General features: G+C 35.8%; 2 protein-coding genes across 3 annotated transcripts; both read left to right on the top strand.

Moving 5' to 3' along the window:
• The first annotated feature begins 264 nt into the window (after positions 1-264).
• On the top strand, positions 265-12,200 carry LOC126818628 (coadhesin-like). Of its 2 annotated transcripts, none has more exons than XM_050546149.2 (11): positions 265-400; positions 919-1,083; positions 2,501-2,665; positions 3,471-3,635; positions 4,943-5,107; positions 5,500-5,664; positions 6,778-6,942; positions 7,033-7,097; positions 9,740-9,904; positions 10,261-10,425; positions 12,061-12,200. In XM_050546149.2, exons 1-10 carry the CDS (start codon positions 370-372, stop codon positions 10,306-10,308), a joined length of 1,299 nt encoding a protein of 432 aa, XP_050402106.1. In that variant the 5' UTR covers positions 265-369; the 3' UTR covers positions 10,309-10,425; positions 12,061-12,200. The 2 variants fall into 2 exon arrangements, with proteins under 2 accessions (XP_050402106.1, XP_050402107.1); XM_050546150.2 differs by lacking the exon at positions 12,061-12,200 and adding an exon at positions 11,704-11,726.
• Positions 10,668-14,522, top strand: LOC126817833 (semaphorin-5A-like; the record flags this gene model as incomplete). The annotated part of the gene is made up of 3 exons (XM_056100198.1): positions 10,668-10,912; positions 12,933-12,954; positions 14,337-14,522. Coding segments are annotated over 3 exons (453 nt in total), but the record flags the coding sequence as incomplete, so codon positions are not given.
• Positions 14,523-14,743: the final 221 nt, after the last annotated feature.

Here is a 14,743-nt window from a genome sequence, read left to right as displayed (position 1 = left end):
GAAATAAAAGAAAGTGAAAAATAATAATAACAATAATATAATGTGCACAAAATATTTAAATATCGAAATAACGGCACTTATGTAATACTGACACTACAACCAATCACAATGCATGGCATGTTCACGAAAAATTTAGTAAGACTGAATCAAAATACAGCACGTGGCACCTGATTGGTGGGCGGGATTATCTCCAATTCAACCAATCATGCTGATCTTTGTGTGACCTTTTGCACAGTCGACGGTGTATGGAACCTGTGGTCCGATTGGTCATCATGTTCAGTGACGTGTGCTAATGGCACCCACTACCGAAACAGAACTTGTCATGGTCCCTTTCATGGCGGCAGTGATTGCGGAACAGAAGACAGTCAAATGGAATGGTGCAAAGACAGGGAATGTCCAAGTAAGTGCACAATGAATCATCGACCATAAAACTTTTTCTAAGATCAACTGTTTTCACACTGTATCCACAAACTCTACTCTTCTCCTTCTCTAAAATTCCTGTTAAGTTATTACATTTATATATCTTGGGCCTCTTTCGGTTTTCTCCCTTTGGAAAATGGAAGGCTTCGAGCTAAAGGCATGTGTCCACTTCAATAGCTGTCATTATCGATAACTACTATATTTGTGGTTAAACTGGTTTACAAAACGTTGTAGTTATCAAGAATGACAGTACCCCGGAACTATTATAGTTACTGTTAGGACTGCCTCGACATCCTCCCATGCAAGTCTAGCTATTCAGTGTGAAATGCAAGGGAAGACATGTACCTCGATAGGAAGAGAGAAAACGAAAAAGACCTTGGTTAAATAATTCATTAAATGTATATCAGATGAATTGTCTTTTGGAAATAAGAGTTATCTACCCTTGTAAATGACCTTATAAAAGCAGCACACATCTGTAAAGGGTTAATTATTATCTAGTTGACGGCGTATGGAATCCATGGGCAGAATGGGGTGAATGCTCTCATACATGTGGTGGAGGAACTCAGCAACGATCCAGAACTTGTGAAGGGCCATATTATAATGGAGCTGAATGTTCTGGTAGTCTAACAGATACCGGATCTTGTAATACTTTCTCTTGTCCAGGTAAATAACTTTAGTTGTCATGCTGTTATATTAGAGTGAGCAAATCTCGGGAGGACGGAACCCCTGATGGAGAGTTTGTGAAAAGTCGTCAATCAGTACCTTCAAAATATCAACCCAAAAGCATGCACTTCCGGACACCTGTTACCACTGTTTGTCGTGTATTTTGTACACGGTGAATAGTCAATTTGCTGATTACACTATTTTGCCTATACCGTTTTTTTAGGACTTCGAATTTTGTCTAATGTTTTGGATTGTTCGTACCTGGTTTTATTTTATTCAGAGGTTTTGCGAGAAAAGTTTCTGAAATTCGGGAATGAATTAGCACCTTCAAGCTTTACATATGTGAATTACAGGGTACTTCGATTTATAGTCACTTTATTCCTACACGTTAAATAAGGCCATTCTTTAAACATACTGAAATTGTCATTTATTACAAACCCATAGACGACCATGATTTATATTAAATTATACAATATTAAGAAAATTATAACATGTAAGCAAAAATAACTTTGTTAATTATGACCAATCACAGATACGTCACTAATTAACTTGAAGGTTACCTAGATTTAAGTAATGTAAAATAGACAAGATATATTATGATTATGGAGTTGATCAAGGTTGCTTACGGCAATGACGAACATTTAGAAATATATAAATATTATGATTATGGAAGTTGATCAAGGTTGATTACTGTAATGACAAACATTTAGAAATATATAAATATTATGATTATGGAAGTTGATCAAGGTTGATTACTTTAATGACAAACATTTGATAATACCAACCTTTTAAGCGGCAATAATAATGATCAATTATAAATAATAACATTCAATATAATACACACCCCTTTTACCTGGAAAGTAGAAACATTAATAGGTAATAACAATTATGAAGCAGTGATAGTGAACATATCATGTTTGAATGATGAAAACAACTTGAAAGAACGACATAATTTAATTGATATAAATTAATTAAAATGTCGATAATGATTTAATTCTTCGTATAACAATGAGGTAAAAAAACCGCATTGCATTCTATAATATTGTGTCAGGTGTATTTCCAGTTACTAACCTGCCTTATCAGATATTCCTCATCTTCATTAGCACAGTCGGTGCAGAACAGTAGGACGTTAAACGCCATTCTATTTTATTTAATACCGGACACTCATGAAGAACTATTTTCATAACAACCTCAAACAAGGAAGGAATTTAATTGGTACTATCAGTAAAAATTTTAATGAAGGCATACGCAAGTAACAGTGTTTAATTTAAAAATCTGCATTGTATTCCATAAAATTGTATCCTATGTATTTCCGGTTACTGAATGTACGAAGAACATTTAGTTAAGATACTAGATGATATCTGAAGATCTGGAGTTTCCTCAACTTAGTATCCTATTATTATTTTATCTTCTACAGTTGATGGGTTATGGATGTCCTGGCAGGAATGGCAGCAATGTAACGTCACATGTGGTGGCGGAATGCAAATCAGAGAACGCGTGTGTGATGAACCCAAATTTGGGGGTGCATCATGTCACGGACCAGCTGTTGAACCCCGGGAATGCAACACAAATAATTGTCCAAGTATGGCAATATGCAAACTAAACACTGGAATATTGCATTTATTAATTATTATTCACGTGGTTTATGCGGGGATCATGACCACATGGAAAAAACTAATGAAGACATCAGAAAGTCTTTTTTTTAATTAAATTTTGCTTTTTACTTTCTCTTGCCACTTCCATGTTTTTACACATTTTATATAATCACAATTTTTCATCACGGAGTTTTTCAAAAGCATCATTACCTTTCATTAATATCTATTTACTAATTATTGAAGAACTTCTTTTTAAATACTGTTAATAATATATATGTAGAAACACAGAAAATGCCAGACACTATGCTGAGAGCTAAGTTACTCGGCGAAACGTTGATTCCAGCAAATTTGCCAACTCCCAAGTTGTCGCAGAGCAGGCTGTATCTGACGACTCCGTAACAGCTACCAGTGCTCTAATAGATGCGCAAAACGTCGCCATCACGTATCACCTTCTGTAATACCGATTCTTAAATAGCACAGCGACCCACACTTCCCTTTAGAGATTAACCCCCTTTCCTAATTCAATCTCGAATAAGTCCAATTGAGAGTATACCTAAATCACCTCATTAAGTCTAAAGCCGTCCATCTTCCGCAGTAATTTCAGTCAGAGTTATCCTCGGTACAAACCACATAGTTTACCACAAAGGAAGAGTGGCCCTAGCAAGGGGAGATACGTAGCATTTTGAAGACTAAACATTACTTGGTTCCGTTACACAATTTTGCTTATTTTGCCAGTAAGCTTTTTTGACCACTGATTAGGATCGACTTTATCAATACTATTTTCTTTTTTAGTCGATGGAGTTTGGATGACCTGGGGTGATTGGGGTGACTGCACCCTATCCTGTGGCAATGGCACTCAAGTACGCACGCGCACTTGCGATGGACCATTTTATGGCGGCAAAGACTGCGATCCTCCTGCTGACGAAACCCAGTCTTGCAATACACAACCCTGTCCAGGTATATGGATAGCTTTAGCATCCCTGAAAACTTCTTTTATACTTCTTCTTATTTCGGTCTTGCATTACCCTTTCTTTCTTTAGATTTATCAGTATTTTCTGTCCTTAGATGTATACCAATATATGTAGTCTTCACTTTGTCTTCTATATCTTAACACGTCATCACTTGCAGGGCAAGGATAATCTTAAAAGGGATAATTGTGCCTCTAATTCTTGTGATTTGTAAAATGATTATGCGCTCTCTTCGTATTAAGTTACCGCCAATTTCGTGTTTTGTATAACAAATATTCCGGATATTTTTTGAGAGCCCGATAAAGAAGCTGTCCAAGAATCTTGCGAGGTAAGAGACCTGGTACTGGTCTCTCCCCAGTCAACAACTACAGGATAAGGGATTTCTGTTATTAATGCTGCCTTTGAATCATGCCGTATTTACGGTAATTACGAGTTCCGACTTGAAAATAGCGATCTCATCACGCTATAAACAATTTTCTGTGATTGTAAACTTAAACAGAATCTGATTTCTAGCGTGGAAATGGGTGCTATTTTCAAGACAAAGCTAGTAACTATGGACCATAATTCGAAGGCAGTATCAGTCAGTTGGTAAATCGGAGTATCAGTTAAAAATACTAAGATAATCTTAAACTATATGGATTTCTTTCGAAATTTTCTTACTTTTCAGCATCCATGTGCTTTTACCTAATATTTAACCCACACAATGCCTTTACTTGGCCAAATGTTTACATTTTAATAAGATAGTGAAGGCACGTGAATAATAGTTTTGAACTCAAACTTTTTTCAATAAAAGCTATAACCATCATATTTCGTGGTATTAACCTTACTGTCCTTGAATATCATATTGTGGTACTAAATTCAAATACACAGCAGCATCTGTTCTTTACTTGAATTACTGGAATTCATGGATATTACAAATACCAGTTTCATATTTGTTTTAGTTTGAACTTTCCACAGAATAACCGAAGCTATACATAACCATTAAAATAAGGCAATTATAGTTTTTTAAACTGAAATTTCTCTACTGTCGACCGAATTTTTCGCAATAGAAATCCACTTATGCTATCCGAATGTTTAAATTCATTGCTGCCTGGAGGGATCGACATACAGATGAATGAAATTACATTTATTATTTATGTATCTTGTCAAAATACATATTAAAATTACAGCAAAAATGAGGAGTAGAATTTATAAAATCAGTTTTATTCAATTTATGTAATACCGTCTTTCACGCCTAGCATGACAGAATGGCTTCGTTTTCTCCCTGTGTGTTCAATAACAGAAGCTTATTTCCAGTTGATGGTGTGGAAAGCAAATGGAGCAACTGGGGAACATGTTCGGTTTCCTGTGGGGACGGCGTTAATGGTCGCCAGCGAGTGTGTATTGGTCCATTCCATGGAGGCCTCGACTGTCAAAATCCATTAGAAGAAAGAGGTACCTGCAATGAAAGACCTTGTCCAGGTAATTTATAGTTAATCTTGTTACAATACAGACACTTATTGTACATACTATCCATGCAGACTTCCCATACTCTGCCCTGTACACGGTACCATAAGCTTCAGATTGGACCAAGATTCCCATGACTACAATTACTGGGCCGGCATTAATCACTATCACGGGTCATGGATGTTGATTAATTAAGACGTTTCGGTGAAATATAACTGGCATACTCATACGCCAGTGTGTATAAGGACAACAGTTTACCATCTCGCTGGAAAGTCCCTAGGATCATTCTCGACCAACACTAAGGAGAGGGTGTTGCTAATAATAATATAAAAAGTATAGATCTTTTATGGGAATAATTAATTACCACTAATTAATCACTTTGTATTAATGGACTTTGTTACTTTTAGTTGATGGAGAATGGGGGCCATGGGCGGACTGGGAGTCTTGTGACGTATCTTGTGGCGGAGGAAAACAAAACAGAAAAAGGACCTGTAACACACCGCTTCATGGCGGATTGAGTTGTATAGGAGTTCCTATAGATACCAGAACATGTAACGAAGATGAATGTCCAAGTATGTTATACCAATTCTGTTACATGATTTTTACTATTAAAGCTAATTTTAAGCCCATATTATTTAAAATTGCATCCACGCTTCAGAGTGGATCGATCGAAACTAAAATTGTTGAATTTACTGGAAATGAAACCTCTTGCCTTTCTGCACTAGCTCGTTTGATTTTACCTTCTGGTTCCTTTTTTGAGCTGCTAGTCTATCATCAATATAACCGATCGTGTGTTACTTTGACTTCCGGTTAATCTCTCGGTACATATTTACTGGATGTCGATTTGATCATATTGCTTAAACGTTGCACCTTAAAGATACATTATGGGAGATTAGATAAAGAGTTGGTAGTTCTCACAATAATAATTAAAAACTAGATAATGTAAAGGGAATTTCTTGAAAATTTCAGTCAAATTGATCCACTGTGAACCGAGAACTAAGCGATTAAATTATCGGCCTAGACTCGATCATCATTACTAAAGTCGGTACGATAAAAACAGTCTTGATTATCCATTTCATGATTAAATCATGAATGAAAGTTGAGCAGCAAATCGGATCCTAATCCAATGAATATCACGGGCTAGCAATGACATCGAGGGTTTATTATGGCCTGGATAAGTTAAAGATACATTACGGGAGATTCGATAACAAGTTGGCAGTTCTCACTATAATAGTTAAAAACAAGATAATGTAAAGGCAATTTGCTGAAAATTTCATTCAAATTTCCGCCTAGCCTCGATCATCATTACTAAAGTCAGTACGTTAAACAGCATAGTCTCGATTATCCATTTAGTCGTTAAATCGTGAAGGAAAGTTATGCAGTAAATCGGCTCATAGTCCGCTAAAGATCGAAGGCTAGCGATGCCATCTAGAGTTGATTATGGTCTTGATAGGATAATTAATGTCTAATTAATAATTTAGATAACATTTCAGGCCTATAGAAAGACCTGCAATAGACAGATATAGCTCTTAACGTAGGTTTATTTAATGTATAATTAATAATTTAGATAACATTTCAGGCCTAAAGATATACCTGAAATAGGCAGATTTAGCTCCTGCATTATGTATGTTTAATGGCCCGAGAGTAACAGAAAACATAAATGTGTGTTTTCTTTTCCCTTTCAGTTGATGGAGTTTGGAGTGAATGGGGAATGTGGGAAGACTGCAGCGTTACCTGCGATTTCGGCTTGCAAAATAGATATCGCAATTGTACAGGTCCATTTTTTGGCGGGAAAGAATGCCTAGGTTTCAATAGTGATAGTCAGTCATGTAGTCGGCCTCCATGTCCAGGTGAATTTAATTTTCGTGTTCCAATACTTAGTGTTTGAACTAGCGAATGTTATGGTGCCTATTCTATATCTGTTTACATTTCAATTTCAGCCCAAACAAAACCATATTTGGTTTCACGGACATGTTCGCGTTATTTGCTCAAATATGATTTGAGGGTAAGAAAAGTTGTTTTCCTCCAGCCTTAACCAATAGATCTGCATATTTGCGCATATTTTGTTGCTTCAATAGTTCATTTTCTAACCAGTAGTTGTATTTACAGTAGTCTTCTTTTTCAGATACCTCTTTTTTATATTGTTGGTCATAAACCTATTAAAATATTGACCCGCTTTCTTAGATTCCAGAACTTCACCCAGAATCCATTTAACCCAAACTTAGTATTTATGGGGCCAGCACACCAAATTATTATTTGTCGGACAGATTCTGGTAGACAGATATTTATAAAGCTCGTTTAGAATGCACATTTTTAGTCCATCTTTTTGGAAAGAAATTGGGCTTATGTTGTGCACATTAGTTAGACAATACGGCAATGAAAACATCAGTTGCGTCAAACGTTCTGCGACAAATAATCGTAGGTGCTCGCTGGCCTTGTAAGCTTTATCCATTTATTTTATTCCAGATATAAAGATGCTTTCCTCGTTGCCTTCCATATTTTAGTATATATGTTGTTAGCCGCAGCCCCTACCCACCCCGTGTCCGCGCTGAATCTTATTTCGCCATTTGCAATCTGTATCAGTACTGTTTTACAAGTCGTTGTTCATGGCATAATCTGTATCGTTACAGATAAGTTTGGTTGGTATTTTTCCCCATTCCAATTATTGGCTTTTTTGATTAAAACGTGATAGTTCTTGTTGAATCGATAGAAAAAAAACCCAAAACCCCCAAACAATCAGTAAATTATAGCAAAATCTTTGACATAAAGACATACAAATCAGTAAAAATTGCTCTTTTAAAAACGCCGTTTAATTGCTACTAATTTCTGATATATTCTCAGAAATATTTTAGTGTAGTGTAAAATTGTAGATACAGAATGTAGATACAAATAGGATCCCCCCCCCCCGTCGTTCTGACAGATTCATACATTCCTACAAAACTTAAAGGAGCTAAACCTCTTTTATATCGGTTGAAGTACTTTTGGTTCAAACTTTCGAAAGTGGAAGTCAAAATCACTTGTCTCAAAATTTAAAATGTAGACAAATACTTAAATGGCAATACAAAAAGCAAACCGACATAGTCCCTTAACCAACTATACACTTTTAGTTCTGATCCAGATCAAAGAGGTCTAGTCATTTTATCAATAAAGCATTTGTACCAAATAGTAACAGTAATATACTCTTCAAAAAAAGTAGGGGATATTGAAATGCAAATACCTATGCAGGTTGTGATGTGATAAATAGTCATAGACTATTTGAGAGTATGTTCACAGATGAAGAACGTATCGCCCAAACAGAACCGCCGAGCTGCACATACTCTCAATAGCGCCACAAACGTGGGAGGAGTTCATTGTCAACTTTGACACTCCAAGGAAGGGTTGATGAAAACTGCCGCGAGCTGGTTTATTATATCCATGTTTGCTTTTCGGTCAACGTCAACCGACAATACTGCAAGAATTGGCCGTGGCACTGCAAGAGGAGTGGGTCAGATTGCCCAAAATCCTGATTGGACGGTTGATAGGGAGCATGCCGCGACGAGTTGCTGAATGTCTGAGGATTGGTCTGGAGCAATTACTCATTATTAAGACAAAACTCAAAAACGTCCATTGTCACTTTTGACAGTGTATCTCTTTGCGAGTGAAATGGGGCAATCAGATAAGCCACCCATATGAACCGTTTATGTTCATGTGTAGGCAATTGGCCTGTTATTAACATACACTGGTTATCTCTAATAAAAACAGCAGTGCATTTCCGCAGTTTTGTATTGTTTCTGAATATATCCCCTACTTTTTTAAAGAGTATAGTATGTCATAGCAAGAGTAATAGTAGTACTTAGTATGTCATAGATGTTAAAGTTACCAATTTTTTTTATAGGATTCAATAGAAATACATGTCTAACATGAATGAATAGATAAACATTTTTTGGATTATAGAACTGTAGAATTTATTGAATTTAGTTTATAGACATAGTTGATCCTTGCTCTGTTTGTCACTGCTTTTGTGTTCACCACTGAAATTTTGCCTAGTCACATTGCTTTGTTTTAGACAAGTCAATTTTGAATAGACAAAACCGCATCTTGTATTTGTTTTTTTTACAATTTTTAATTCTTGTACACTGTATATTTAACTATTAATGTCAGTAGAGATATAGATATGGTTTTTATCTTAATCTGCTTGAAGAATGTTTTGCCAAAAGATAAAATAGTGCTATTCAAAGAAATGCTTTAGTGTAGTCAGAATTTAATTTTATCAAGTAATATAGTAAATAATCAATAGTTTTATCAGAACATTAGTACATTTAGTACAAATTGTAGTAAATATTTATAGAGTAGATAATGTCTGTTATCAGTAACACACCCAAATGAATTGAAAAAAAAATCTCACTGCTTTCACTTGTTGATTGTTTAGAAGATTATTTTATATAATTCTTATTAAATCAAACAGAGTTATACAGAAAAATTGAATTGCAATTGAATGCGGCGAGAAAAATGCGCTTTTAATGCATAAAATTACACATGCAACCCAACAAGAGTACGCTATCTTAAATAAAGGTCATAATGTTACTGATAACGGAGAAATGACATGTTAGTATGAATATGGAGAAATAAATAGCAAACCATAATACCTTTATTCTACTACTATCACAGTCGATGGCTACCTTAACCAATGGTCTGATTGGTCAGAGTGTGACGTCACATGTGGGGGCGGAATTTCATGGAGAAACAGAACATGCATCGGACCATATCATGGAGGAGCGGATTGTATTGGAGCCCTCAAGGATACCAAAGAATGTAATATGCATAACTGTCCCAGTAAGTTTTATACAGTTTTGCTCCGTTATTTGATGGCTTACTCGATTCCTGTTTAAAAATCAATAAATGAAAGCTGAACGAAAGATAAAATCGATTTCAATTACATTATAGATACATTTTATCGGATTAATGTGTTTTTTTGAGAGTTAAATATTTTTATTATTGCTTACATGTGTTTAATTTTCCCCAAACATTCCACTATAAGTAATCTGGGGAAGATTATGATTTGTGTTTGGAATTCCATCCGAAAAACTAGGCGCTGTTCCTTTCAAAATGCCCTAGTTCCGATAATAAGAAAGCTTTATAATATTATTCTTCCAGATGGCTTGGACTCAGTTTCATATTTTTATTTTTAGTTGATGGTATCTTTGAGCCTTGGTCTCCATGGGAACCATGTACTCTGACATGTGGGGGAGGTACCAAATACCGAGAGAGGAATTGTACAGGACCTTATTTTGGTGGTGCGGAATGTCCAGGATCGTTTAATGAAACTGTAGCTTGCAATGAACAACCCTGTCCAAGTAAGGCAAAAGAGACCACAACTCAAGCTAAACGAAACCCCTTTCTTTCTGTTATAGCTATTCTATTTTATACCCTAACTATGCAATCTGAAAAGAATCCCTTTAAAGCTTTATCTTCAAATATTTAATTTTATGAGTACATTAAATGAGTATGTATGACAAAAATATTTTTCTGTACATATCCTTTAATTTATTATCAACCATATTCCTTTTTTCAATGATACCCTTAGTTCTAATTATCTTTCGTTTCTTGTAAAGTTGATGGCGCTTGGGAATTATGGACGCAGTGGAGCGAATGCACAGTAACTTGCGGCGGTGGAAAGCAGCAAAGAGACAGGAAATGCAACGAAGCGCAACATGGCGGACTTAAATGTATAGGGGCGCGCAATGAGTCCCGAGTTTGTAATGAATTCCATTGCCCTGGTCAGTCTATCAACTCAAGCATGCGTGTGAAGTGTTTATACCATAGAAATATAATTCTAGAATAGTAATCACGTGAGTTTTGATGCTGGTGACGCGGTTCTTAGGCACCATTTTGGATAGCGTAATCAGTGTAAACAATATGGCGGTTCACTGGTATTGCTATTCTCGTCTGTATTTCTGTGGTTTATTCCCTAAAATTTGCCTGCTAATGTTATATTGTTTTGAACAAGTCAGTGTGATAGAAAATCCATAACAGTCTACCAGTTCCCCGATTCATCAGACTTACATTCGGGTTTTATTACTCCTTTTTCTGAGGCTCTATAAAATATTCGGAAAAGCATAAAACCCTCTATCTCCATGCGTATATTTGTTTCGACATGCTTACCGAACTACAAAATAATAAAATCAATAACAGTCTTTCCCGATACTCATTACTCACTTTTCTGGTAATAGAGTTAAATCTATGTCCATGAGATTGCAAATAAACTTCATTTTCTTTAAATAAAAACTCGATATCTAACTTATCTCTTAAGTAAATCCTAGACTAGGAAAGTTCCGAATATCAATGTTTTCATGTCCGGGAATAACTGAAATTTATCAGCATAACCGTCATTGCCTGTGTATAAAATTTTATAATAGCGAAAAAATAAATGGAGAAACTATAAACTATAAACAAATATAGTTGACTGACTTTTTCAAATGACAAATTGGTCAAGGCAGCGTAATTGAAGCGCAAAACCACAATGCGCCACTTAACTTGATGCTCTATCATGCGCATAAAAGAATGTGCGATTTTAAATAAGGTTGTCGCGCTTGTTCAAAAGAATATAATCATCCTTTCTCTCTTTTCTTTAGGATATATTATGTGGGAATGGTCACCGATTGGACAGGTTATCACCACGAGACTGTGGACACTATTCTACCCTTTCATTACATCTCCCTTTCTACACCCTTAATAATCTACACAGCTTCTCCCCAGCACTTCAATATATAACAACATTTACCCCTCATACTCAATATTTCAGAATAATGTCGCACACTTTTTATAATAAATAATTCAAATTTTACTATGATAAATTTTCTAAATTCATATCCAATTTAAAATTTAATTAAAATTATCTATTAATTATATCAAAAAGATCAATAATTATGAAAAAAGGGATTTTTAAAGCAAAGTATAGTTCGCTGCTAATATTGTAGATTAATTTTCAGTTAACGGTATGTATGAGCAATGGTCGCCATGGAGTGTATGTACCCTTACGTGTGGTGGAGGCACTCAAGTGAGGGATCGGGTTTGCATTGCCCCTCAGTACGGTGGTGCCGATTGCCAGGGACCTCAAGATGAAACCCAAGATTGTAACAACCAACATTGTCCCAGTGAGTATAGAACGATTATCAGTGTTGTCATAGTGTATCTGTTCAAATTACTTTTCAATCTTTGTAAAACTTTGCTACAAAAACACAAATTCTGTCTTCTTGGTCTCTCTATTGTAAATCTTTATAGACGCTTTTACATGTAATATAAATAGTCTTTACTGGGTATCATATATTTGTTTCTAACTTGCTTTAAAGATGCAATCTATTTCTTTCGTGGTCGCCGAATCGAGTTGATTTTAACAGCTATAATATCGCCAATCAAATTCATTACAGTACCCTTTTCTGTACGGATACCACGCTTCCTAACAATCACATAATCACCGCTAATTAAATCGAAGGTCAACCACTTATGCGAATAACTGTCCACGATAATGGCTACGCGAAACTAACTTATCACCACAATAATACGCTAACCATTTTAGGGACATGGGCATGCGCAGGAAGTTCTAGGGACTATTTCACTAAACGTTTTTCAAAGCGAAACCGCATTACAATTGTTGACCAATAAAATATATATACAGGTAATGGCCGTGTGACCGTTTATAACGCCAATGTAATGGAACCTACCGAGTAATTCAAAATGATTATTTTATAGCGATCTTCGTTGTCTGTAAAAGTAGTACTTCCTCTTTAATGTACATTCTTTTAATTTGCTTATCAAAGTTTCTTTAATGTGAATCTATCTGTTTGTTATCTTTGTAAAATAGTGAACACCTTCCTTTCTCTGATGTATCTATATCACATATCTTTCTTCTCGCTTTCTTTAAAGTTGACGCAGTTATCAGCGCTTGGACGCAATGGGGTCCGTGCAGCGTATCTTGCAGCGGCGGTACGCAGCATCGGTCTAGGAATTGCACAAAAGCGCAATATGGCGGTAAGGAATGTGGCGTTGAGTTACAGGAAACGAAAGAGTGTAACACTCATCACTGTCCAGGTTGGTTTCAAAAATTTTCATTACAAAAATGTATTTCAATCTTAATTTGTATACTAGTAGCAGACTCATCTTTCTTCTAACTAAATGTAAAATGTAAAAATTCACTCATAATATTGTATTTTTTTTTACGGTATTCTATAATTACATGATTACGAAACTAATTTTTAACTGAAATGATAAAAAACGAATATTGATTACTTTCCTGTTATTTGACTACTAGTTGACGGTGTGTACACCCTATGGTCAGAATGGAGCGGTTGTTCGGCGTCATGCGAAGGTGGAAGACAGCAGCGTGCACGTACATGCGCATTACCCAGATATGGCGGGAAACCTTGCGATGAGATTCTGGAACAGGAGAGAGATTGCAACAAACAGCCTTGTCCGAGTAACGATTTCATGGCTATTTGTACTCCTTTCAATTTTTTTTCCTACAGTGATCCCATAGCACAGATATTTCTATTTTTCATGAGTGACCCCATAACACTAATATTTCCATTTTTATGAGTGACCCTCCCTATAACACTAATGTTTCCGTTTATCATGATTCCACTTTAATGGTCGTGCTATCGTATGTATATGCATTTCTAATTTCCCACTATTTTAATGTGATCCCCGTTGTTTATTGTCAGTCACAGTTCTTTATCAGTTTGAAGCACACCATTCTATGCTATATTTTGTATAACAAAAACAACCCAACGTTTGTTTCAGTAAACGGTGTATGGAAGCCTTGTGTAGCGTGGGCCGAATGCAATAAAACGTGTAACGGTGGGGGGGGGCACAAACTCGTCAGCGCGATTGCTACGGCCCTTTTCACGGGGATCGGAATAGCACCAGCCCCAATATAACCACATAGAGTTGTAATGATTAAACTTGCCCAGCAATAATTAAGACCACTATTAAAGCAATCCGGATAGATTCTTAGTTTAATATAAAAAGTTAAACTGTTATAACCTGTGTTTGAAATTATAAATTATTGGGAACAGTGTCTGCATGACATCTAATATAAAACGAATATGGATAAATATTTTTTGAAATTATTAATTATTAGGAAGATTAAAGGGGACAAATCAAGATTAATTTAACTTACAAAATTTGAATTGTGTCCTGCTTTGAGTACTTATCCTAATTTCAACCTATTTCTCCATGATATCCCTTAGTAAACGGTGTTTGGCAACAGTGGAGCGAATGGACAAAATGTCCGGTTACTTGTGCCGGAGGAATACTAAGTAGACAGCGAATTTGCGATGGACCATACTTTGACGGTAAAACATGCGATGGTCAAGCAAATCAAGCCGTTGAGTGCAACACGTCACCTTGCCCAGGTAACAAATATGATGGTTACGGTAGCAAGGTAGTGGTTTGAAACAAATAAGGTGGAGGATGTAATTTTTTTTAGACTTGGTGAAGGTGCAATTTATGAATCATCCATTGTTTTAAACTGATCCTTAAGTTAAACCAGTGTAACAATGTCCTTTAAAATTCTGTGTTCAATGGACCTAACCTAACCTTTCATCAAGTGATGGTTTTTTTGTTGTTTTTTGAGGGGGGAGGGGGGTAAATCAGATTTCATGGAAATCAGAAAAC

Source organism: Patella vulgata, chromosome 4 (assembly GCF_932274485.2).
Source record: "Patella vulgata chromosome 4, xgPatVulg1.2, whole genome shotgun sequence".
In the NCBI taxonomy this organism is placed as follows: domain Eukaryota; kingdom Metazoa; phylum Mollusca; class Gastropoda; family Patellidae; genus Patella; species Patella vulgata.
The sequence above is the reverse complement of the archived record's forward strand: the minus strand, read 5'-3'. Positions and strand labels throughout refer to the sequence as shown.